The sequence below is a fragment of the Atheta coriaria genome, unplaced genomic scaffold (assembly GCF_025399875.1).
Source record: "Atheta coriaria isolate IRGN ID8LTWV9N9 unplaced genomic scaffold, Caltech_Dcor_3.1 hic_scaffold_7_pilon, whole genome shotgun sequence".
Taxonomy (NCBI): domain Eukaryota; kingdom Metazoa; phylum Arthropoda; class Insecta; order Coleoptera; family Staphylinidae; genus Dalotia; species Dalotia coriaria.
In genome coordinates, this window is record NW_027045449.1 from 7,775,249 (window position 1) to 7,801,071 (window position 25,823).

Consider the following 25,823-nt stretch of genomic DNA (forward strand, 5'->3'; position numbering starts at 1 on the left):
AACAGCAAGTTTAGAAAACGACGGAAAATGATCGCACTCGACTGCACTTGACTGGCAAGAGCGGCGCGGATAAGCTCGTGGTCCGCGATGTGGTTACGTGTAGTGTAAATGTCGCAAGGCTACTACCGGCGTAATAATCTATAAGTGATAAAGCAACTTTTTGACAAACAACATCGTGTCCAGGAGAACGTAATGAATTAAAACCACAATTTGCACCAGTTTAGTCTATTCTACAACACCAACCTCTCAGGATGTCCGACCCGCAGCGTAAAATACGTGTCGGGTCGCGTAAGAGCGAGGTAAGCATTTTCGTATTCATTGAAATTAATTAATTTAAATGGATACGAATAAAGCGCGTGTAACGGAAGGTAATCAACGATAATGAATAATCGATGCGTGTTTTTAGCTGGCACTAATTCAGACCAAACATGTAATCGCGCAATTGAAGACGATTCATACAAACACCGAATTTGAAATAGGTAATTATAATTAGATTATGGCAGGTATTTGTTAAATTACTAGTAACTGTAGAGTATGTATATATGCGTACATAAGTATATATTTATATCAGCACGTCACAAATCGTTGTGATAGTAGATCTGTTGAACTGGAACTAGACTTGGAGAAAGTTTGACCTCAATCAAATACTCAAGTTCTTTAAAATACTTGTTTCTCTTTTATTATGTCATAATCATGAAGATTAAAAATATTTCTAATATTTCAGTGACTATGAGCACATTAGGTGACAAGGTGCTGGATATTCCTTTGCCAAAAATTGGCGAGAAGTCTCTTTTCACCAAAGAACTTGAATCTGCCTTAGCAGATGGATCTGTTGACTTTGTGGTTCACTCTCTCAAAGATTTACCTACAACTCTCCCTACTGGTATGGCCATCGGCGCGGTGCTCAAACGCGAAGATCCTAGGGATGCATTGGTGCTACAAAAAGACCTCAAGAACTTCACACTTGCAACACTGCCCAAAGATTCCGTTATAGGAACTTCAAGTTTACGTAGAACTGCACAACTTGCGAAAAAATATCCGCACTTAAAGGTGGAAGATATACGAGGCAATTTAAATACCCGGTTGCGGAAACTCGATGATTTAGGAAAGTTTTCTGCGATCATTTTAGCCTCTGCAGGATTACAACGTATGGGGTGGGATGATAGAATCAGTAAGGTGTTACCGTGTCATGAATTCCTATATGCAGTTGGTCAAGGTGCTTTGGCAGTCGAATGCAGGGCGAATGATAATTTTATTATTAGTCTACTGCGTCCTCTCTACGATTATGAGACTGGTATTAGAGTAATTGCTGAGCGGACATTCCTAAGGACTCTAGGTGGCGGTTGCAGTGCTCCGGTAGCCATAACATCAAAAATAGCGCATATTGAAGGTACGAAACATAAACTAAGCATGACAGGCGCAGTTTGGGCTTTGGATGGCAGTGAAGAAGTGCTTGAATCCATGGAAATCATGCTAAATTTAACAAAAACCAATGATATTAAAGTTTGTCCGTATAAAGATAAATGTAACAATGTGTGTGTAAGGAAAGAAAATGAAAGAAATGGTGTTATCGTACGCAATGAGACAGTGATCAAAGAATCTGATAAATTAACGCCAATTGTGAAAAGGCAAAAAACAAGCAACGATAGCGACGATGTCGGCAAAGATAATTCTAATACTGTAAATATAAATACAGTACAACCGCACACCTCGTCAGATGATATTCCCTTGGATCTGTTGAGGAATGATCCGCATGAACACTGCCCGGTAACGATTCCTGTTGGCGCTGATTTTATGGGCAAATGTCCCTACCTCGAAGGGTCCATGAACAAATCGGATATTGCAATAGATGCCCTAGACGAGGCGAACGGCAACGGTCCTGACATAAGTAAGTGCCCTTATATGAAAAACATGACACAAGGCGATTCCAAAACGACACCACCAAGCACAGTCTCCGATGATGCACAAATTAATACTTTCTGCGGCCTTGTTTCTCACCAATTACTTGTAGATGATGTGTTACAACAATCTGAGACTTTAGGCAAGGGGCTTGCTGATAAATTGATAACAAATGGTGCTCTCGAAATCATGGCGAAAGCTCAAGCGCATATTCGCGGCTCTGTCGCTTCCTAGCATATGAAACTTTCAATTAAGTCTGTCATTTTGTTTAAAATGACTGTTAAAATGGTTGGTTAGTGTTTGGTTAATTGCATTGTTATGTGAACATAAATAAAATGGTATATATTAGTGTTTGTAGTATTGGATGTTATCTTTATAAAAATCTTTGTATGAATGTTTTATTAAAAAAAAGTTTACAAATTACTGTCTCATGCCAACAGATTTTCTATAATGTGTAAAGTGTTCCAAATACTGATGGATTGTATCAATAGGTGTGTAGTTCTCCTGCATCCTATTGGCTAAATATGGTGGAGGTGCACTTTGTACTGTTGAGCCAAGAAATCCTTGGAGGAATTCTTTTATTAGCTCCCAACACATGCTTGGCACTAAACAAGCTCTGTATTCCACTTCAACTAAAATTCCTTTGAAGTTTGAACTGATTGTGACTGTGCCCAACTTTACACAGAAATCTCCAATTTCAAACCTGGGGCCCTTTGATTCAGCTTTTTGTTTTTTTGATGTGTAGAAGTTTGACATCTTCATCATTAACAGATCAAATAAGCCATCAGCAGCCAGGGGAATTGTTTTTGTACCTGTTTCCAGTATAGAGAAGACTGTGGCGGGTTGTTCAGAGTTATGCAGGACGTGGACGGTCCGTTGGGCGCCCAATTGGGGTACAGACATGTATGTTTCACAGTCAACCAAATATTGTCCTTGTTGCACTGCGCCCAAGGCTAAAATACGCTTGGTAAGCAATTCGATTGTAGAAGGACCTGTTCTATTCTCCACAATTGGAAATTGTTGTAATATTGTTACCCCCATTGTAGGTAATATATATTTATAAGTATTATTAACAATGTATTTTTAAATAATTATTGTGTTGTCGGGTAGATAACAAATAACCTTTAAAAAATCTAAACATTTTTGTTACCTAGAATTGACGTTAGATGGCTTTTAAGCTAGTCTAACCTCAGAAACACACGTGAAAAGTTTGTGAAAAGTTTTGTGAGTGTTAAGTTTTGTTTTCGTGATAAACAGTGCCCATAAGTAAGTTCAATTAATAATAAAAGTTCTTTGTTTTAAAATCTGATAACTTCTTTAGTATAGGTACGATGAGCACGTCTTTAGCAGAGCAACTGCAAAGACTTGCAGTCCCACAAACCGCCGCACTTCGTCGTAGTGATAAGAAACGTGCTTCCATACTCTTTGATGTGAAGGAAGCAGCAGGTATTTCCAAGGAAACTCTATTCCAAATTGGTTGTGATGGTTTTGAAGAGCTAAAATCTAAAAATCCAGTTTTTGCCACTTTTGAGCACAGTCTATTTCATCTTGTTGGCAAGCAATTTGAAAGAGCTGTGCAGACTGCTGAAGCAAATCAGAAATTAGACAAAACTTTAAAGAGTTTCTTCTATCAACTCTCACCATACTTTTTAATGACTGCAGCCCACAAGGCACTAGAATGGCTTGTTTATAGATACCACATTCATAACTACAATAAAGATGACTTAATTCTGCTGATTCTGCCATATCATGATACAAATATTTTTGTTAGAGTATTGCAAATCATTGAAATCAATGATAATGATAAATGGCTTTGGTTGCAACCTCTGCAGAAGCCAGGAGTACATCTTTCCAAACATGTTTTATACAATCATGCAGGAAGCAATCCAGGATTTATTCAATTGTTATCAGATTATGTGCTGGGAGCAATCAAAGAACATGAGAAACCGTCATATTTAACCGTATTGTTTAATTTCTATTGTGCTACTTTTACTGGAGCAGTGGAAAAGAGCATAAATTTAAATGATACACATGTTGTGCAGATGTTACCATCAATTATTAAAGGTCTAAAGAGTGAGATTCCAGATTTTTGTGCATCTGCTTACATAATCCTCTCTAAAATTTTAACCAAGGTAACATTGAGTAAAAAAGTTTTGGATTTGTTAATAGAAAAGTTGACAGATATGAATGTCTCAATGTTGAACACTGAGGCACTATTAGTAATGATTGTTTTGTATCAATCACAAGAGAATTATAAAACTATGCCTGATACAGCAGTGAAAAACTTAGCAGAAAAGAAATGGTTACCTAACTTGTTGAGAGAACTTGGTAATACTGGTTGTTTAATCAGTACTGTTTTACTACCAATGTTAGGAAGTGGGATAAAAACTGGAATTATGGAAGTGTCTACTGATCATGGAAAGACTTTGGTTAGCAACTTACTTGGAGCTTTAAAACTTGAGGAAGAAATCATTCATGAAATTTTTGAGTAAGTTAATACATTATTTATTAAACATTAAAATGATTTCCAAATGTTTGTCAACGTGTAGTGAAACCATATTTTGTGAATTACACATGTTTTACCCGTGAACAAGGTGCGGGGCCTTGTCAATTATTCTAATTAGGATAAATTTCTTTCTAGTCCTCACATTGACTACTCTCTAGTATATATGCGGTACTTTATAACGCGAGTCAATATACCGACAAACATGCTATAACGGACAAATTTGTACATGTTGGTTTGCGAAATCCTTATATTTTCTGTCATTTTTGTTTCATGTTATAAAGAGTAAATTAATACAGTGTACTTGGCTTTAAAACGACGCTTAAGGGATCAAGCGTTTTTTTCGTTTTTGTGAGGTGTCGTTTCATGGAAGAACAAAAAGTTAACAAAATATAAGGATTTTATCAACCTAGTTGTTCAAATTTTGCCATTGGAGAGGCTGTATGATAAATGTTTTATTAATATTTACCAATTTGAATGCAGATTACAAAAATTAAGCTTTTAAATGTACTTTCTTTGTGAATTTGGTGAAATCGAATAGGCGATTTTCCGGTTTGCATTTCCAACATATGAAACATTCCTCAATAAATCAGTTTCAGGTCTCACTCGCCAAATATGGTTTCAGTACACATTCACGGAAAAGAATTCATTTAAATAAGTGAATACGTTCATAGCATAATAATAAATTTATTAAAATATATAAAAAAAAATGTATTATTTTTAGAGTTATTACAACATCTTACAAGTTGAAGATGTCATATCCAGAAAAAACAACAATTTGGTTGAAATCAGTAGTAGAAACAATCGAACATCAATATCCGTTATCATTCGATAAGGAAGTTGGACGTATCATGAAGAATTCTACCGATAAGCAACTTCAATATCAACGTAAAGTATTTGAACGCATTATTGAAAATGTGAACATGAAGGATCAAGTTAATTTCTTCGAGAAGCTTTACCACCCACAAGACGACATCAGGAAAAATGCAATGAAAAACATTATAAAACGATATACATCTTTGAAAGATCGTGAACAAGATCTATTGAAAACTGTACTTATTGATCGTCTTAACGATGACAACGACGAGGTTTTTAAAGAAACTTTGAAGATCACATTGAAGAGCCTTGTCAACATCTTGGACATGCAAGAATTGAAAGAAATCTTGGTAAAGTTGCTATATAAACACAAGTTTGACAAGTTTAGTTTTCAAATAATAGAAAAACTGGTACAAATTGACGGCGCACATGATGATTATGAAGTATTAATTGCAATTTTTCCCTATATTATGCCCTGCAATGAAGTGGCATTTAGAAGTGCAAACTTTTTAGTACAAGAGTTTATACCAAAGTGTGAACCGTTAAAAGTTTTACTAAATCTTATTAAAAACTGTACGAGTCAATCGGATTTCAACACCACAGTGCTGAAAAACCTTAAGAAAATCAAGTTAGATCATAATTTGTTGATGGATACCGTTACGAAAAGTCCCAATGCTGATGATACAACATTTAAATTCACCGTAGCCATCTTGCTCAGCAAAACTTCAACCGATTTCTCAGCAAAAATGGTTCCGATTGTAATTGATAATTTAAAAACTTCGAGTGTTAAGTTTGAGAGAGGAGACAAGGGCTTTGATTACCTTCTTGCCATAAAAAGATTACCTTTAGCGGGATATTTGAATTGTATTGATGACTTGATCAAGAAGTGCCCAAAACAAGCCCTTCACATATATGACTTTTATCAAGACGGAGACTTTACGAATGCCTGTATATCGATGTTCAACTTTTTATTGGAAGGCGCCTTCGCTCCAAAAACCAGCCACGCAGAAATTTACGCAAAAAGTTTAAATATTTTCTTGAAATATTTTGCGCTTAACAATGAAGTTGAATTTCTTCTGAATTACGTTACTTGTGATAATAGGCAAGCAACGCTTGGGAATAAACTGAGGTCACTTAAAAGTGCACACGCGCTTTTACAAACTAAAAAATCATTTGTTTCTGTAACATCTGAGAGCTACATTGTATCTTATTTATTAGTTTGTTTACATTCTGAGCATCAAATTATCAGAAATATTTCCCTGCAATGTCTATCTAGAATTGTTAATCTGACGAAATATTATAAACAATTGGTTCTGATGGTGTTAGACAGAACGGAAGATATTTTACAGGACGGTGAGCAGTTGCCATATGCAATTGGCTGTGGTGATGAAGAAATGCTAACAAATGTTTTAAATTTGGTTGCACTGTTGAATGAAAATGTTCCAATTTATTTAAAGTCTGGAATTGTGGCTGCTTGCGGTAGAATTGATAATCTGGAACTTTATAAAACTATTTTGGAGTACACTATGACTATTGCAACAACGAAAAATACACAAACAAGGAAAATTGTCACCGATTGTATTGAACAGTTTACAACATTGATGGCCAAGTCCACAACAGTGTCGTCTGTACTTTGGATTTTTATCACAGCCATGTTGAAAGACGACCAATCATCTTTGGAAACCATCTCGCCAGCTATTATGCTTCTTAACAAAATTGATAAACAAATGTTCAGTGCATTTACACCTGCAGTTCAAATGAAACTTCTTGATTTAATTATTGAAATGACAACGAATTCGACAAACCCAGAAATGTTGCCAGCTGCTACGAAAGTTTTCAAACACATAGACTTGGATGCGCTTGCTATTTTGGACCTGTTGCACAATATGCGCGATGTTGTTTCTCCTAAGTTACAAACGAAAATGCGGCGAAGAATTTCCGTTGTTCCAACTCTAGATATATTGGATACAAGCGAATGGAGAAAAGCCACTACCGTTCTGGAATTTATCCAAGATAAAAAGAAGATGCGCAATATAGACAAGTTAATTCCGGTTTTATTCGACATTTTGAAGAAGTGTTTGGATTTTGATGAGCAGGCAAGTGTAGAATATCCCAAACAATTGGTATTATCCAGCATTCTTCACTATTGTGATAAAATTGATCCAACAATACTACCGCAAAATATTTTCAACATGGAGCTGGTAGTACAATGCATTCGGGCATCTCCTAATCCACAAACGCATCATCATGCGTTACTGCTTCTTGCGAAAGTGGCTTCATTTATACCGAATCAGGTCTTGCTACATATCATGGCTATCTTTACATTTATGGGTTCATCGGTATTAAGACACGACGATGCTTATAGTTTTCAAATTATAGCAAAGATAATTGACACAATAATTCCCATTTTGGTTAAGGAGAGAAGCAAAAATGATATTGTGAGTGTTCTAAGAGTATTTGTTGATGTCATATTGGATGTTCCTGAACATAGACGAATGCCTCTGTATAGTCAACTCTTAGAACAAATTGGTCCCAAAGAGAATCTATATATTTTTGCATTGTTGATTTTTGAAGCGCACGTTTTTAATAAAACTAAAGAGGGAACAAAACGATTGGATATTGCAAAGAGTTTGTGCTTGGAGTTTTCACCCGAAGTTATCATTTTGACATCGATTCAACTTATTGATTTTGTTAAGTCTCTACCGGTTGATAAAGAGGATTATAAAGAAGGTGATTTTCTTTTCGACGTTAAGAATAACACTCCGAAACAGTTTAGACATTTCAAATATACCTTGGTACTGTTTGCGTCGAACTTGTTGGCATCTAAAGAGTTGGTAAACCAGGTTGCCAAGTTAAGCGATGATGAAAATGAACATCTTGAAGAACATTACAAAAAACTTATTGTTAACATTCTAACATACATTCAGAGCACATCTAAAGTGGCAGAGAATAATGCAAATACACCTCAAGCACAATATTGGAAGGTGATGCTTCATCACACCTATGATTTGTTGGACAGTTTAAATGCATTGTTAACAGCACAAATGTTCTTATTGGTGGTGAAAGGATTGATGACACATCAACTTAACACTGTAAAACGAAGAGCTCTAGAACTTCTTAATAGTAAACTTCAGGTAAATCCAGAATTCTTTAGTGACTGTGAACAGCGTGATTTATACGCAATGATTCCACCCTTGATATTAATTATCAAAGAAGTAGAGAAAGATTCGCTGGATTCGGATGAAGAGGTCATTATTCAGACAGCTTTATTGAGTTTAAAATTATTTGTCCGTTTGCTTGCTGCAGAAAATCCTGAAAAGTTTGTGCAAATTTTATATTTCATCACTGAACTGATTAAGTCAAATATTGATGCTAATATTTTGGCGTCTGCTATTTTGTGCTTGGCTGAGTTATGTACACATTTACGATCGCATTCTATATCATCGCTACCTAAATTTATGCCGGCGATTATTAAAGTACTAAAAACACAGAGCAAGGAAGAATATCCCACTTTATTATTGCTCAGTTCAGTAACAACTTTACAGAAAATTCTTGACGTCCTATCGCTATTTATATCGCCATATTTGGAGAAGCTATTGTGCGAAATTTGCAACCTTACATCAAAATGGCAGGATGCTGATGATTCCAAGACAGGACCATTTGTAACCAAAATGAAAAATATCCGAGAAAAACTGGGTTCGTCGATTCCTTCCAGAGTCCTTATACCGTCCGTGGACGCATCGTACAAAATACTAAACACGAAAGCAAAGTACAATTCGATTGGCCCTCTTATGGAAATATTATCAGAAAGCTTGACGCATCTTAAAGGTGCAGAAATTCAACAGGACTTGCCAGAATTAACGACGTTCTTCTTGTATGCTTTGGAATTTAGAGCCACAGCAAAATCTAGCGAAACCATCAAGGATGATGTTATTAAACAAGTAGAAACTTGTGTCATAAAAGCGGTGACTAATTTAGTTTTAAAACTGTCTGAAAGTTCGTTTAGGCCATTCTATTACAAATTGTACGATTGGGCGATTCGTTCGGAAGGTAAAAATGAGAAAATCATTACGTTTTACAGTTTCTCTTATGGTGTAGCGAATTCCCTCAAAGGTCTATTTGTTCTGTTCGCTGGTCACTTCATAAATAACGCAGCAACTGTCCTAGAATCATGCAACACGAAAAACCAACCGTTGTACTTCGAAGAAGAACACAAGAATATTGAACTATTGGAAAACATATTGAAGACTTTAAATTTGGTGTTCATGTACGACAGTCATAAATTTGTCAATAAGGAACGTTTTGACATCCTCATGCAACCTGTGGTTGATCAGTTGGATAACACACTTGGAAATTATGAAGCTCGAGTGCGCGATATTGTTATTCCAACTGTAGTTAATTTTACAGTGGCGACTGGAGATGATTCTTTGTGGAAACAGTTAAATTACCAAATTTTGTTGAAAATGCGTGATGGAAATCCGAAGATTCGGATGTTGGCTTTGGAATGTTTGAGAGATGTGTGTAAGAAGGTAGGAGAAGATTTTCTACCTTTGCTTCCCGAAACAATTCCGTTTTTGGCTGAATTGTTGGAAGACGAAGAGGAAGACATTGAGAAGGCTTGTCAGAAAACGATTCAAGAATTGGAGAAGGTTCTTGGTGAACCTTTGGGTAAATACTTTTAAATTCTATGTACAGAAACAAATTTTTTGTAAACGTAAATTTATTAAATTTCGTCTCGTAACTAACTTCTTTGTATCAAATGTCTACATTTATCATGGATTGATTTATGTAGACAAACATTGAAAGTCAGCAGCACTGTATCACAATAAATGTATGACATTCAGTCATGGCACGAACAATTTCAACAAAAACGTAAAATTGTTCATTTGCAGTGTGCAAAATGTCGACATACTTTCTTAAGTCGCAATCTGATGAGAATCAGGTTTAAATTAAACAAGCAATTGATGCTCCTTAATGAGTGGTAATGACTTCTAAATTTGAACACCAGCAATTATAATATCAGCTTGTAATTCGCCCGATTTTTTCGCATAGGATACGATTCCGCTCTGCGAGCATTCAATTTATATTGTAACTTGCTAAATAAATAAATCCCTGGTGAGGAAAACTCGTCTAGCTGAATCATCAACTCTGCCACTTATAATTAAATGTAAAATCAAAAAACAACCTACTCATGTAGTGAAATTGAGCAATCAGTTGTACACTGCATATTGGACGTTGCTTTCAGATGTTTTATCTAGGAACACAAAGACAGCCAACAACGTCCAATAAACAATTAATACTAACAGTATCCATACCTCGGGAAATGTATTACATTAGATTCATTCCGAGCGTAAACAAGTGCAACTGCTTCGCTTATACATTGATTAGGCATCCAGTCCAATAACAAAACGTGTTCCAAAGATAGACAACGGTGACGTAATCATGAGTACAAAATTAAATTTTAAAAATATGCAGCACAGCTACGCGTTCTTTTCTGAGTAGTCGTTGTCCTTCTGCTTCAATCTTAAGATCTCCTCTTTGAGTCGTAAAATCTCTTCGTCCTTCTCGGCAATCGTGTGCTGTTGTTCCTCACATTTTGTTTGTAGTTGATGAACCATTGGCGATTCGAGATGTTGCTCGTCATCGATATGCTTCAGCAAAGTACTGGCGTCCGGACGAGCTGATGATTGACGAATGACTAACTGTGAGATGATTTGCGCCAATTGGGGTTGTTGTTTAATGGTGCATTCCGGTAAATCGCCTTTGCGAAGACTTGTTATGTTGGTAATGCGTTCCATGTCGGTCGAAAAGGATTCAGTGAGTTCGAAAACCACAATACCCAAAGAATACATATCACTCTATAACAAATTACAACATTATTAGGCGTGTCTAATAAATTTCTTAATTTTATGTGGCAACTATCAACATAGGAAACAAAATTTGTTTTGCCTTTAGAATAATGCAAGACTTACTTTGATATTACATTTTCCTGCGAGTTGCTCTGGTGCTGCATACAGTCTTGTACCGCATGCCAAGGAATGTTGACTTGATTGCAGTGGGCAAGCTAGGCCGAAATCACCTAGTTGAACTAGTAGCCTCTTGTTTTCAAATTGCATGAATATGTTGCTAGGCTTTACATCATGATGAACAATGTCTTTTGAATGAATGTACTCTAATCCTAAATTTGTGAAGAACATATTTTCAATAACCGTGCAATAAAACAACGTAAAGTATACTTACCCTTTAGAAGTTGTTTTAAAATTTCAATGACTGTTTGATATCTTCTTGTATTATTTATTGGCACCAGAGCATTCGGACTGGACGATTCCAAACTGTTACGATTTTCCAACCATTGCTTCAACGTCGAATGGCATAAACTCATTTGAATGAACAGTGTCGCCCATTTTGGATGGTGGTGCTTGGCTTGTAATCTCTTAATCTCTTCAATATTGCAAATAGCATTACCCCCTTCTGACGTAGAATTTCTTTTAACGCGCCTTTCTTTGCGTTTTTCGCGCTTAGTAGAATTGGTCAATGAGTAATGCCTAGAATATTCGAAACTAATAACAAAATCGGAGGAATCTTCTTGTTGGTAATCCAGGTCTAAATCGCGCTTGTTGTCAGTAAAAAGCGACGACTCGGTTTCATCTTTGTACTTTGTATCAGTTGAAATCAAACTCTCTTCATCAAGTTCATCATCACTAGAATCTTCCTTATGACTGTGATGAGTGTCACTAGTGCTGGCACCCAATTCCAACCATGCTGCTTTGTACTGCACAATATTGGAATGATTCAAACTTGCAAAGGTTTTTACCTCAGCAAGGTAATTTCTAACAGAGTCAATGCTGTTGGATCTGATGAAGATTTTTTTGACTGCATATTCAGTGTCATCTAACTTATGCCTCACCCTGTAGACTTTGCCAAAGCCACCACCAGCAATAAATGCCAATTCTTCAAATTCCCGCTTGTAGTGTGACCACTCATTCCTGACATCATTAGACCACATAGGCGTGAGGGCAGTTTGAGTATCACTCCTTGGGGAAGAAGTCAATAAGCTATGGAAGGCTCTCTGGCACTGATTCCTTATGCCTTCAAACTCCTTCATCAGGTAGCTATCATCAATGACCATCATTCTATACAGCATGTCACAGATCTTTAAGTAGGTAGACTGTGCTTTCTTGTCATCATGCTCATAATTGAAGCAGAGATTTTGAACCAAAGATTGGATGACAATAGATATGGGCATTGAGGTTTGAATGATAGGATTGTCAATGGTGTTGGTGGCACCTTCATTTGGTGAATCAGTTGGAACATTTTGATTCGTGGCTGCTAGACTATTTGGTGGAATTTTGGCGGATTGCGCATTGGTATTGCCTTCCGACTCAGTATCCGACATTCCAGATTTAGCCATATCTCGTTAACCGCACTTTCGAAACTTTGTGTCGAACTTTCCAGAAGCATTTAAAGGCGCCTGCACAACGCACCAAAATTAATTCATTTCGCACGCTTATTACAGATACATGGTGAATTGATACAACCGTCTGGTGTATCAGATATTAATATTATCTATAAGTAGTTGTTTTCACAGCTGTGTTTTGAAAATTAAAACGCAAAAACTTTCCGACACATCTCACATCACAATTGACGGCAGAACGTGTGAGATAACTTGGTTACGTGTGGTTGGATAACTTTTAAAGGCGCGTTTGCCACGTTTCCGCTCAAATACTTTAAAATTTCAAATATTTTAAATTTTTTTCCAACGTGCATAATATAAACATACAAATAATTTGATATTGGATATTTTAATTATCATTAAACATAAATATAACGGAATGATGATATCTTTATAAATAATACAAAAAATTAACGAACAACAGACTAAATATTGCACATAGATAAGATAACTTAAATTTATTGTACTACATGGTCAAAACTTGAAATTTTGCTAAATCATTGTAATTATTAGATTAGTTTGCGGTTAATAAAATGGAAAAGAAGCTCCTTTATTTGCTGATAATACAAATTTTCCAGTTCAGGGGACATCTTTATGTTATCAACGAAATCTTCAGGGGCTTCAGTAAAATCAGGTGCATCTTGGCTTTCTACGAGCATCACCTTCCTCACAGCGAATGTCATTATCAATCCAAACTTGGATACTTTCTTCCAGTGTTCCATCAACTGATCAAATGTTAATACGTCCGCAGCTTTCAGATTAAATTCTGCCAGATGGTCTGACAAAGAATCATGATAAAACTTCAAAAAGTAATCTAATCTGTCAAAACACTCTTTTGATGCAGCCGCGTAGAAGAAGTATGATAAATCCATCACTGGCGAACCCAATTTTGTCAACTGGAAGTCCAACATTTTCATATTTTTTGGTTCTGCTCGTTTTGACATATCTTCGTATTGATACAAAGCATTGGAACACCAACAATCCCCTTGGAGGATTACATCGTTGGCGTGATAATCAAAAGCAGCGTTGATATCTTTATTTATATTAGCTGCAAATGTATCCATTATATCTACGTAAGTCTTATCTTTTACAGGGTCGAAAAGAGCTGTAGTTAGATTATCAATCATAGTTTTCATTTGTTCTAAATATTTCATTTTATCTAGAACTTCGTAAAACACATCGTGGTCCATTTTCTCGGTAATTTCTTTGTATAAATCAGGTCTCAATTTTTGCATTGCATAGGACGTTCCGTGAAACTTTGCGAAAGTTTTTAATGCACATTTTAGGTGGGCTTCATTCATCAGTTGTTTTCGATCCCACATGTCGTAATTCTTGCTTTTGAGATTTTCCAGCACTAAAGTTTCTTTGTGCTCTTCATCAATGGCACCGTAGAATTTGGCAGTGTTGTTGTAGGGTTGGGAAACTTGATGTTCATCTTGGAACTTATGGAAACTGGGTTCGATTCCCTCGTAGAAGTGGATTTCATTGACATAAATCTTATGTATGAAGTCCCCGAAAGCTTTTGGATTGCGATGCGAACATTTCAATACTACGTCCAAGGTCTTGTTGCTACCAACAATTTGTCCAAATTTGACCATTCCAAGGTAACCGTCGCCTTTGTTGCTCGATGACTGCAGTTCCAATTTGGCGTTTTTGATGTCTTCTTTGCGCGCGACATCTTGGACAAGTTCATTGAATTCTTCGCTCATTGCAATTTTGGGAAATACGTTAAATTTAAATTTATAAACCGAAATAATAATGACCGGAGTTAAATTAGTATAATATAATTTTAAATATTATATTATATATTAACCAGTTTTGTTTTCTGGAGGTACTAAAGTGCTTGCGCGATCACAAATTTTAATGGAAGACAAATTTGAGCAGCGAAACTCAATGTGTAAATGATAGCGTACAACTCTAGCGTTGTATTATATAGGTACATGTTACGTAATCTATATTTAATAATTGAAATAATGGTAGGAGATGATAAATGTATACTTATTTCACAATGTGTTGTACATAGAGCTGCATTTAAAATGTACAACCATTTCTATAAAAAAAACTATTTTTAGATAACTAGTATCTAGGATTAACTATATTCTAGAGCAATCTACATTATTTTTTATTATTTTATAATAATGAAAATTGTCTGCTCAAAGTTTAAATATTTTGTTATTTTGAATATGTTGGATATAATCTAATATTTCACAACTTTGCGCTGTGTCCTTTGAAAATCTGGCAACACCGCGATCATATGTATCTCGAGTGAGGCACTTGTAAAAACTGTACGGCTCACTACGAAGTGACCCGAGTTTGCACGATTGAATATCAACACTGCATAATAACATTGGGTATCCCCAATATTCAGAAGCGTATGTGAAGTGTACTTTTTTTACACATGTGCATTTCAAGTGAATGCACACACATTGTTGGTGTTTATAGCATATCGCAGTTTTATAAATTTTTCGAATATTTTGCGATAATACGAATAGTAGAAATGTGGTTCTGATCAGTGTCGCTGCAAGTTCATGTTCAACTCATGACGACGTAAAAATAATGTGAATACGAGTGCCGTATTGCCATATTATTTGTTTGTATGGAAGTAAAACATCTACAAGCGGGCTTAACATCCAAGAAAATGCCTGCGTCTAATGACAGGAACTACGTATACCACATACCAATGATTGAAAACATGGAAGAGGACGAATGCTGTTCCAAACGTGTACGACAAATTGCGAAGTTTATGTTTTGTTTTATTCCTGGTGTGCTATGGTGATTATCTTCATATATTTTGCTATTCATTATGATATGCTTTATAAAACTAGTGATAAGTGCAAGGAAACATTGATAGATAAATCTAGAAATGAATCTGTTGCACGAGCACAGCTGGGTGGTAAGTTGAAAGGTCATTGTAGTAATTGTACATAACTGATGTAATCATATTTCTTATTTATAGAACTGAAACAAAAGAATGCTGAATTAAACAAGGATGTTAAAGAACTCCAAAGAAAGCTACAACTAGCTGAGGATAGGTATCAGAATGCACAAGACAAAATTGATTTGTACCTTAAAACTATAAAAGAACTTAAGGTATAGAATTTTCATATAATTGAAGTGTACAAATAATGAAGAATCAATGCAATATTAATTGTTTTAGGAGAATTTGAATCTTCAAATATCAACAGATTTTTTAACAAATCCATCAAGCTCAGCTTCCACCTTAATTGAAACATCATATTATTTTGTGATAATAATGTTAAGTGCAATTATTTACATTTTTCAATTTAAATCATATATTTGAGATTTATATTGTGAGGAATAGTAATGTAATGCTACTGATTGTGCTGTAGTGGTTCATTATATTTTATCATTTTATTTGCAAGTATAATATTTTTGTATTTTATTTTATTGATGACAATGTTCTATAATTACTGATATTCAAGTAATATCATAGTACTATTCAAATAAATACGAAAATTATTGTGCCTGTAAACAATTGGACTTGTTTTTGCACTTACAAGAGCAATTTAAAATAATATTAACAAGTAAATCAAAGGAAATGCTTTAACCCTCACAAGTTATCATTGTTCAAAGATGCCATATTAATAAGACCATTGCAAATCAACGCAAATGTTTGGCAAACCTGATGATGTGAATAGCTATACTGGTTTGACAAATATCTGCGCTGACCTGCTATGGCTTTACCGCCAACTGCATACGAATATCTCACGAGTTTTACGAGAAATTTGAAATTGAAATATTGGTTGCATATACCAAGACGGTATATCATTGATAAAGGAGACTATGTTCGGCAACTTTTTATACACGGTATGAATAATACTGTTCTAATATGTACCTACTTGTACTTATTTCAAAACATATCCCGCAAACATAACTTAAATTTATGTTCTTATTTAGTTCTATCATTACCACTAAGTTAATGCCATTTAAGTATGTAAAACAATAAAGCAAATGAAGTATGTTGGAGAGTGTCACAGAGATCAAGGTTAAACAGGTGGGCGACATCGACGTATGGATGTACGCGATGTATCGGTGGAAGTACGCGCGCACTCCGCACACTCGATATGTGATTGTGCGCGCGACGTCCCCGTCGATGGTCAACATAGTTAGCGTCACGAGTGTATTCGCTTATTATTATTCGCTTCGTGTTCTCCGCGCGCTTCACACGCAACGGCCGGTCCGCGCGAAAGTGAAAAGTGAGTGTTGGATAATACCGTCAGTTAGGTGCACCACCGTAGGGCAGGAAGGTGCAGCATGTTAGTCAATATGGGCCAGCAAAGTAGCGTCCCGAAACGGCGGCGATCGCTACGCTCGCCCTTCTTAAAACGCGCCCACAAAATATCCCTCAGTCACACGTTCAGCTTGCCGAACGGCGACCAGAAGCTGGATCAATTAAATGTAAATCTCGCCACGGAGGAGGAACTTATGACTTTATCAGGTAATATCACATTTTGTCAGTAAAAACAATGCTGTCTCTGTTTTGTGTATAAGTAGGTGTGAAGTTCATATACGTGAATGAATTGGATTAAATCGGGTTTTATTCGAAACAATTTTATATAAATAGGAACTATTTTAGTACTCAAATAACCACTTATCTTTAATGAAAATAAGGTTTGACAACTATAGTAGTAGTAACAGTTTGATAACAGATAATGCACTTTCTGAGAAAGAATATATTATTGATATTGATGCTCATTTAATCTTTATGACATAGAACGTATTTTACACATATACCATTAATAACGAAAACAATTGAATGACGTTAATTATCTTAAAACCTGTTTATCATCGAAACGGCACACCATAATTGTCTAATTTAATCTTTATTTCAGGTGTAACTCGTGATATCGCCAAGGCAATAGTGAAACATCGCCAGGCAATCGGAAGATTCCGTAAAATTGAAGATTTGGCTCTAGTGGGTGGAATCGGTGCTGATAATCTGACAAAATACGCGGAGAGATATGTGTGAAGAACAATAGTTGTAGCAGTTCGCGAGCGCAGAGTTTCGACTCACTGAAAAGTCCCGATGTTAAAATTCCTAAATTGGTAGATGTAAATCGAGCGAATGTGTTTGAACTGCAGTGCGTGAATGGCATGACTCAGGAGATGGCTGCGAATATCGTACATCATCGCAATAAAAGGGGACCATTTAAAAAGGTAAGATTTTTAAACATTTGATGGAAATTAAAACCATGACTCGAAAAATTGTGTATTGGCCAAACTGCATTTTGCAAGAATAAATGATTATTAATCTAAAAACACACATAAAATAATAATATGTAATAAGTTATGTGATGTTGTTTTGGATGTTGGTCTTCACTTCAAGGTGAAGTATGGACATGCATTTATGCTTACATGCATAAGCAAAGGAATAACCTTGTTATTGTAAAATACATAAACGTACTTTGCCATTTTAGGCCATTACCTGAATCATCAATGCTAAATAATAATATAATGCAACTTTATAATATGAAAAATACATGCTTAAGTTCAAGACAATTCGAAAACTTGTTATTTTTCGCATATTGTGCAACATTTCTTTTCACTATTTGGTAAACTTGAAACTTTCAAGTGCTTAGTGTATTTTTGGCAAGTGTTAGATAAGTTTTGGCATCTCAACGATTCGAATAATGTGCGCGTTTATAAATGCGCACAAAGTGTAATACTAATTAAATTAATATTTTATTAATAGTTGCGGTTTCATGCGCGCGCTCTTTATTTTTACTTCAATGTCTGGGTCTAGTTTTTTTTTAATGTATTCCAAAAGAAAGTGCGCAGAAATATAAATTGTATATAAATGCTTATTGTAAGAATTTTGCTATTTACGTATTGGAATTAAGGAAAACCCCAACTTATTTCAAATAAGTTGCAAGCATAACAAAACATTTATTTTACAAATTATAGGTGGCTATCTATTTGCATTAATTACGTCATGATTTTGAAGATCACATTTTAATCATTTTAAATTTAAATTGTTCAAAAAAATTCCATCTTGATTAAATAATTTTTGTTAAGGTATGAATTTAAAAGATTTATCAAGAAGATTTATAAAAAAACAGTTGTAAAGTCATGATAGTGCTTTGCTGGCTGGCGATCAGTATACATATCCTATACATATTTTGTGTCAACTGTTTTTATTATGATTATTTATTTATGAGTCTCATACTTGACAGCTAGGCACGTGTGGTTCGCGGTCATATTAGAGAAATTGCTAATATGACGCACGTGTTCACGCACAACACACACACTCGTGTACATGTAGGAATTATTTTATCAATTTCATATGAAACTATTTCACAAAAAAAATACGTCTGCATAATAAACTTGCATTATTATAAATTTAGGCACATCAGTACTTTTACATAAATTATATGACGAATATTGAGTTAGTACACGTCTTGTAAATTTGTAATCTCGTAGGCTATGTGATGATATGTGTCGACGTCTTGAGGATATCGATTTCATTTAATATTCGAAATGCACGTGAAGAAGTTATTAATGTGCCTTAGTGTACTATATAATCTTTGTAGGTAGATACGAACATCGGTTCAGATATCGACTGCAATTACTCCAATTAAAATTGCTCGTTGTTTTTATTATTAATAATTGTCTACTATTTTATCGGATGCGACCGATACTATCAATGCGACTGACGATTGATTGACCTGTGTAATTGTTCAGTATATAAAGAAAAACAAATTAAACCAATATTAAATAGTCATGAACCAACACTTGAATAATAGCTAATGATTGGTATTATTATTGACCTTTGTCTTCCTGTCTTGAAAGATATTTGAATTATTTACTTGCAATCTTTTATTAATAGGTTTGCTTGTATTGATTTTTGCTATTTGCGTTAAAAAATTAACAATGAAGGACCAAATGAAATCAAGTTGTATGTTTAGATAAAGCTGAATATAGATATTTTATGTGTAAATATTTGTTTACTGGGATAAGAAAATAAACTTTATTGTTCTAAAACTTTATTTATTGACTATAATTTAAAAGTAGTAAAGTACTAATTGCCTTTATAATAAAGTTTTGTGGTGCGGTTAACACGCGATTATTATTAAATTTTACAATTAAACCGGGACTTTCTCGCTTTGTTAGGTCTACTTGCTCCTTTTAATAATGCGATTATTAATCTTGTTAGTCGATTACACATTCTGATAAGAAATACACTTAAAAAGAAATAAATACTAGCATGACTTATCGATTTTAGTACTAAATAATTAATTATTTTCATTTTTGCATTTTTGCGTTAGATAATGCCACTGTAGCAAAAACCAACATGTCACGCAAATTAAGATCCGTAACACAACACAATAAAATCCATAAATGGAAATATGTAAAATAAGTGATTACGTTTACAAAATACACGAGTTTGCTAAAAATAAATTATTAACTTTTGTTCGCGTAAATTAAAGTCGAAGAAAATATTAATAGTGTATTGATTTGAAATTATGTATAAAATATGAAGTTTAATGTATCATGTATTTTTTTACTGAGTGGTTTAATGGTTCGCTTATAGTAAATGGACATATCGAATCGAAATACAATTTGAATCAGTAAGAAACTAAACTTGCTCGAGTGGCATCTCATAAATCATCGATAGTACATTATCAATGCGTTGCTATCGACATGAATAGTACATTCAATGTTTTTCGTTCGATGTTTTATCGAAAGTGATCGAAACCAACAACGTGCTGCTGGTAAAAATATCGTCGCAGATTTTCGACACAATGACTGATTAGACACCGGATTCTACTAAACTTTGAACTTATTTTTATATACCTGCTGTTTGATTCATGTGGTCAGAGACCATCTTTTTTGTGACCGATACACTCATGCGATATTGTACATTTGATGTTGTCACGATTTAATCATAACTTGTTTTATGGCTGAAGTTTAACTTTGTTACGTTAGAATAAAAGCTGAGTTTAGTTTGTGCATGTATCGACACTATTCTGTGAATGTGGCTGTTGATTATGGGTGGAAATCGGAAGCGATACAAAGCAAAATTGTTGATCGACCACAAGTTCCAACCCTTTTGGGGTCGTTCAGTCGTTAATACGTTTGGTCACGAACATTCGCCGGCAATTTCGTGCATAATTAATGCGTTCATTTGGTGCCCCGCATTGGTTTACACAGGTGGCGGCTGTTTCGTGATTTTAAATGCGAAACAGACGCGAAACGTTTTTATTCTTTGCTGTGTTCATTCCAACTTTTAGCGCAGGTCGAAATAGGTTACTGTTTCTTGTACATCGATCGAATTCGAACAAACAAGTTCATATCAAAAGCATGATCATAGTCTGATAGTTTCTACATGATACAATACTTCCCAACATATAGGCAATAATGAATAAAATCAATATTTATTACAAGTAAAAAAGTTTAATCAATTTAGCTTGAATGCAACCAAATGTAGTATAAATCATGTATATACTGATATACATTGTAGATGAAAGTGCTTGAAGCTCAATGTTTAATAAATGTTTCCGTTTATGTTTCTAGATCGATGATTTGATAAAAGTCCGCGCGATAAATCATCCTAAATTGAGCAGCATGTGTCACCAGCTGACGATCAACGACGACGACGATTATCCTGTCCTCCGGAATCTGTCGCGGACTACCAGCGCCTCGGAAGTTTCCACCCACACGCACCGGATATCGAACGGGACTGCTAATGGCACGCACATTAATGGTATTACCGGCACACCAACCCGACATAGGTATATTTTTGAACTATTTCCTGCCGGAAAATCAATATTATCTGATTTGGAAGGGAAACAAACTGAAATGAAGTTAATATTAATAACCCGAATTAGAATTAAATTTCATTGAACATAAATAATTTTCTTTGCGTACATTTTCATTAGTCTATTTTCATGTAAATGTAATTGTATGATTCTAGAAAAACAAACAGCGCGCCTGTGAAGTTGCAATGTGCGAACGGTTCGCTGCCGTCCGCAGGATCCTTGGCCGACATTTTCGACCTCCTCTCCGCATATTCATACCGACCCATTCCCGAGGAGGAGTTCCGCTATTCACGCAATGGACGAGATGCATTCAGGATAGCGACGTGGAATTTGCATGAATTTACATACGAAAAAGCGCAAAACCTGGGCGTTCGTGAAGTTATATGCAGAACAATCTTAGAAAATAGGTACGCATATCAACATTCATTAAAATACGTGTGCATACTAGTAAGAAATATAAATTTCAGGTGGTCAATTGTATGCGTACAAGATATTCAGGAGGAAGATGCTTTGGAGCTCATCTGTGAGGAGTTAAACGCGCCCAAGTTGCGTAAAGTTTGCGAACTTCGAACGAACAGTTACGAGTGGAAATGTTTAGTGATACGTCATTCGCGGTTGGCTTATATTTATGATGCACACAGTGGAGGTGAGCAAACAAGTCATTTATCACAATTCATTATTTTCTCTAAATTATCATGTTTTGTTAGGCATTGGCGTCGAACTAGTTGAATTAAATAAATACGACGACACATCAAGTTGGTCTCTTGCCGAGTTCTCCATAGGTCTTAACAAATTCCGTCTCCTCAACGTCGAATATACAGAGCAGTCAGATGCCAAGGATATTGAAGACGGCCTCGCGGATATAGACGCCGATCTAACTAATGGCAACGATGATTCGAAGAAAAATGGCAATAAACAAAAGCATACGGACGCTCTTCCCTTCGTGCTCGGGGATCTTACCCACCTGCCGAGTTTTGAGCGGAAGGATTTCAAGCCTATCGTCCCGCTGCATACAAACACAGCGTGCGCGCATGTCAACCAACGTTACGCCGATAATATCCTGATCGCCACCGACGCCCGTAAATCCCTCACTGGCTCCTGGGGTATGGTGCGCACCGGGCTCACTCATCTCGCCATCCCAAACGGCTGGAGTTGGGGCGGGCCGGTCTCGCCACACTGTCCGCTCTGGGTAGAGATCTACGTAAACGCGCCACTCACGAATGGCTTTTGATACATATGCTACGCGATAGCTATTTATTTTATTACCTTCATAACGTTCCTCATTGCAACAGACTCAGTTTAAGTTACCCGCGCCATTTTTTAAATTTAGTATTGAACTTAATCTTGCGCGATGGTGTGATGGGAGTTTTAAGCAATTTTAATTTATTTAGCTCAATTTTACTTACATACGTACGCGTGAAGAAGACGAGTCAGACTGTGATAGTTCGGTCCACGTTTAATTGATTTTTCGATGGAGAACTCGTTGGTTTGGGTAGTTGCTATACATTATAGCAATGTTTTACTTTTTAAATCAATGAACTGCATAGCAACTGCCATTATTAAGGACATTGATTTAATCGCGTTGTTAGATAAGTTCACATCATTTATTCACAAACGTGTTTGCTCGGTTTGAAAATATTTAACAAGCCCAGAACATGCCCCAACCAATGTTGTAAAATGTAACACAAAATGGTAAATCAACAATGTGATAACTGTTCAAATAATTGTTAACCAAAATTAAAAATTGTACAGGAATATAAGAAAGAATTTACCAATTGCATAAAAGAAAATATAAAAACTATAATAATTATCATAGAATATAAAGTAAAACATTATGGAATAAATAATGATTTAATAACAAGTGACAGATTTAAAATCACTATTTGTATCCTTGGTTGGTTGTACACATAAAGCATGTGTGTGGTGCAAAATAAACCATAAATTGTTTACAACATGACTTTAAAAATACCTATACAAGTCCAACCAATGAGGATAGTATGAATTTTCGTACATCTACTTTATAACAATAGTATCTTACTTCTTCTTACGGTCCTGAATACATTTAGGGCAATACCACTTCCCTTTGGGTTTCGTTGTTAAACCGACGCAAGCAAAGTGAAACCATTCAATTGGACACTATAAAATGATTTAAATGTATAAGTTCTGATATAATAGTAGAATAATGTCATTCTTACATCTGAATTATCACAACCAATCATTTCCCCATAGGACACTTGATGGCAGAGGCAATAAGTTGGCTCATTGGGGTCCACAGGCATGTCCAAAACATCACCAGGATGTGCAATACCAAATGAAGCATCTGCAACTATAGTAATCCATTTTTATAAATAATTATTGCAAAGTAGCTAAACTTTGCCTACCTTCACTTGTTGTATTCTTATCATTATTGCTAGTGCTGTTTCCACTTGTGCTTGCATTTCCAGTGCCTTTCTGCTTCTTTTTCTTACTTGACTTGACTGCACCTGTGCTATCTTCTTCACTTGAATTACCTGATCTCTTTTTCTTTTCACCCTTGGAATCTTTAAGTTTTTTTCTTCCTTCTGGCAACAATAAATTTAATAAGAAATACATAAATTGTAATGAATAACTTACTCTTGCCAACAGCAGGTTCATCTTGATTTCTTGAACTGAGTGCCTTATCTTGAATTTCTGATTCAAATCTAGCTAAGTCTGTATCCAATCTTCGAATATGTTTGTCAACAAGTTCATAAGTTTGAATTGCTAATTGAACCTTATCATCTCCATATTCCTGTTAAACCACACATTAATAAAATCTGATGAGTATTGAAATAAATGAGAGTTACCTTGGCTTTATTAAAAAAGTTCTGTATTTTATCCAGTTTTTGTTTTTGGTCATCCTGTGATAGAGTCTTCTGTGAAGTGAGATAATTATTTGCAAGTGAATCAATATCCTTCATCAGCAATTGGGCTCGGGTGTCTAAATCGCGCATTAACTTAAAATTTCGTTGTAATTCAATAGGCAGATGTTCTAAGCCTAAAACAATGGAATTAACGATTTACTGTATTACTATACCATAATATAGAAATTTATTTTCTCAACTATGCCTAAAAAACAATATGTTTACTTACTGTCTAAATAATGTTCTAAGTAAAGAGCCGAAGACATGGTATTTCAATATTCAATTAAACAAATTGCACTGACTAAATGTATAGCGATCGTGAGAATGTAAAATTAATTTTTCAGAGGTAAAAACCGTCGCCTTTTGTGTTTTGGAAACTAACTAACCTACAAGTAACATACAAAAAGACTACGAGCGCCCTCACTAGCGAAATATTCAAACTGCATAAGTAAAGCATCTGCATTCTGCATATGAAGTTTGAAATTCGATATTAAAGCATTTGTAAATCTGCGTAAATTATTTATGAAAGAAGTACGGAATGGAACTTGCTCCTGCACATTTGCCTGCGGTGCAGTGAAATATCAAATGTCATTTAATTCTAAATTAGAGCGTTGTCAAAAGTACAAATACAAAAACTTAACGTGGAAATAAAAGAAAACATCAGATGCACACCAGTTGCAAGAATTAGCGTCGCCTATTGAGGATTTGCTTCCTGCAAAATCTAAAGAATAATAAAGCCTACGCAAATTCTATGAACTGGCAACAAGAATTATACACGAAGTTTTAATTTGAAAATAAATTTGTGGCATATTTTTCAACATTAGCAAAGAAAAGGAAACATGGTTCATTTAGTCAATGTTAAGAAGTATGATTGATGAATTAAGAAGTATTGAGTATGATCTAAGAAACTCTTTGGACTTAAGCTAATGGATTCAAATTAAAGAAGTCTAAAATCTTTTATGCTGATGACATTAAAGAATTTTTCTCATCTATGCCAGATTATCACCTGGAATTTATCTGGTTTTCAGTTACAAAGGTTGGTTTAATTTTTGGAGTCATAGGAGCAGAGAATTCAAATTGATCATGTTGAAAATGTCAGCTTAGCTTTAATAATCCACATTCCAGATACCAAAACATAAACTGAACGACAATTTGTAATTGGAGGTGAATTTTAAGTAATTTGTAAAAAATATATGACACTGCAACCACTGAATTGTGCTCGATTTTCTCTCAGTTATCAAAATGGAAATTGTACACAGCAGCCAATAGAAATTAACAAATTTAGATCTCTCTTGCAAGTGGTGACTGAATTTCTCAATCTACCTGAATCACAATTGTAGCCTGGCCAATGTCTAAGGACCTCAGCAACATTGTTGTTTGACTCAGTGGCTGACAACATCACTGAAAAGACATGGGTGGCGGAACTCAACTATAGTTGCTGAAGGGTATATTGATCATTCTATTAAAAACAAATGAAAATCCAAGTGTCT

General features: G+C 35.2%; 7 protein-coding genes across 8 annotated transcripts; 3 read left to right on the forward strand and 4 right to left on the reverse strand.

Annotated features, from left to right (window-relative positions):
• The first annotated feature begins 15 nt into the window (after positions 1-15).
• On the forward strand, positions 16-2,319 carry Hmbs (porphobilinogen deaminase-like protein l(3)02640). Its single transcript, XM_065307811.1, has 3 exons — positions 16-299; positions 407-479; positions 725-2,319. Exons 1-3 carry the CDS (start codon positions 252-254, stop codon positions 2,131-2,133), a joined length of 1,530 nt encoding a protein of 509 aa, XP_065163883.1. The 5' UTR covers positions 16-251; the 3' UTR covers positions 2,134-2,319.
• Positions 2,282-3,097, reverse strand: MED20 (Mediator complex subunit 20). Its single transcript, XM_065307822.1, has one exon. It carries the CDS (start codon positions 2,938-2,940, stop codon positions 2,320-2,322), a length of 621 nt encoding a protein of 206 aa, XP_065163894.1. The 5' UTR covers positions 2,941-3,097; the 3' UTR covers positions 2,282-2,319.
• On the forward strand, positions 3,077-9,963 carry l(2)k09022 (HEAT repeat containing 1 homolog l(2)k09022). The gene is made up of 3 exons (XM_065307785.1): positions 3,077-3,165; positions 3,226-4,387; positions 5,127-9,963. The coding sequence occupies exons 2-3, from the start codon at positions 3,231-3,233 to the stop codon at positions 9,898-9,900; spliced, it is 5,931 nt and encodes a 1,976-aa protein (XP_065163857.1). The 5' UTR covers positions 3,077-3,165; positions 3,226-3,230; the 3' UTR covers positions 9,901-9,963.
• A 563-nt stretch (positions 9,964-10,526) lies between these two features.
• On the reverse strand, positions 10,527-12,897 carry LOC135795959 (interferon-induced, double-stranded RNA-activated protein kinase-like). Its single transcript, XM_065307809.1, has 3 exons — positions 11,459-12,897; positions 11,191-11,396; positions 10,527-11,076 (listed from the first exon to the last, which is right to left on the reverse strand). The coding sequence occupies exons 1-3, from the start codon at positions 12,627-12,629 to the stop codon at positions 10,699-10,701; spliced, it is 1,755 nt and encodes a 584-aa protein (XP_065163881.1). The 5' UTR covers positions 12,630-12,897; the 3' UTR covers positions 10,527-10,698.
• A 107-nt stretch (positions 12,898-13,004) lies between these two features.
• On the reverse strand, positions 13,005-14,582 carry LOC135795964 (uncharacterized). Its single transcript, XM_065307813.1, has one exon. It carries the CDS (start codon positions 14,378-14,380, stop codon positions 13,181-13,183), a length of 1,200 nt encoding a protein of 399 aa, XP_065163885.1. The 5' UTR covers positions 14,381-14,582; the 3' UTR covers positions 13,005-13,180.
• A 2,161-nt stretch (positions 14,583-16,743) lies between these two features.
• On the forward strand, positions 16,744-23,312 carry LOC135795960 (endonuclease/exonuclease/phosphatase family domain-containing protein 1-like). The gene is given in 7 exon segments (XM_065307810.1): positions 16,744-17,130; positions 17,525-17,629; positions 17,632-17,849; positions 21,207-21,424; positions 21,607-21,858; positions 21,919-22,097; positions 22,159-23,312. Coding segments are annotated over 7 exon segments (1,680 nt in total). The 5' UTR covers positions 16,744-16,946; the 3' UTR covers positions 22,683-23,312.
• Positions 23,034-24,756, reverse strand: Ing5 (inhibitor of growth protein 5). Of its 2 annotated transcripts, none has more exons than XM_065307817.1 (6): positions 24,563-24,756; positions 24,277-24,467; positions 24,065-24,221; positions 23,833-24,009; positions 23,647-23,777; positions 23,034-23,587 (listed from the first exon to the last, which is right to left on the reverse strand). In XM_065307817.1, the coding sequence occupies exons 1-6, from the start codon at positions 24,597-24,599 to the stop codon at positions 23,486-23,488; spliced, it is 795 nt and encodes a 264-aa protein (XP_065163889.1). In that variant the 5' UTR covers positions 24,600-24,756; the 3' UTR covers positions 23,034-23,485. The 2 variants fall into 2 exon arrangements, with proteins under 2 accessions (XP_065163889.1, XP_065163888.1); XM_065307816.1 differs by having other exon boundaries at positions 23,833-24,012; positions 24,563-24,752.
• Positions 24,757-25,823: the final 1,067 nt, after the last annotated feature.

Coding starts and splice junctions, on each gene's coding strand:
- Hmbs (XM_065307811.1), top strand. CDS start 252: ATGTCCGACCCGCAGCGTAAAATACGTGTCGGGTCGCGTAAGAGCGAG. Junction 300..406: donor TCGGGTCGCGTAAGAGCGAG/GTAAGCATTTTC, acceptor GCGTGTTTTTAG/CTGGCACTAATTCAGACCAA. Junction 480..724: donor AAACACCGAATTTGAAATAG/GTAATTATAATT, acceptor CTAATATTTCAG/TGACTATGAGCACATTAGGT.
- MED20 (XM_065307822.1), bottom strand. CDS start 2,940: ATGGGGGTAACAATATTACAACAATTTCCAATTGTGGAGAATAGAACA.
- LOC135795964 (XM_065307813.1), bottom strand. CDS start 14,380: ATGAGCGAAGAATTCAATGAACTTGTCCAAGATGTCGCGCGCAAAGAA.
- Ing5 (XM_065307816.1), bottom strand. CDS start 24,599: ATGTCTTCGGCTCTTTACTTAGAACATTATTTAGACA. Junction 24,013..24,064: donor TGAACCTGCTGTTGGCAAGA/GTAAGTTATTCA, acceptor TATTGTTGCCAG/AAGGAAGAAAAAAACTTAAA. Junction 23,778..23,832: donor TAAGAATACAACAAGTGAAG/GTAGGCAAAGTT, acceptor GGATTACTATAG/TTGCAGATGCTTCATTTGGT.
- LOC135795959 (XM_065307809.1), bottom strand. CDS start 12,629: ATGGCTAAATCTGGAATGTCGGATACTGAGTCGGAAGGCAATACCAAT. Junction 11,397..11,458: donor TTTAAAACAACTTCTAAAGG/GTAAGTATACTT, acceptor TCACAAATTTAG/GATTAGAGTACATTCATTCA. Junction 11,077..11,190: donor CAGGAAAATGTAATATCAAA/GTAAGTCTTGCA, acceptor AATTTGTTATAG/AGTGATATGTATTCTTTGGG.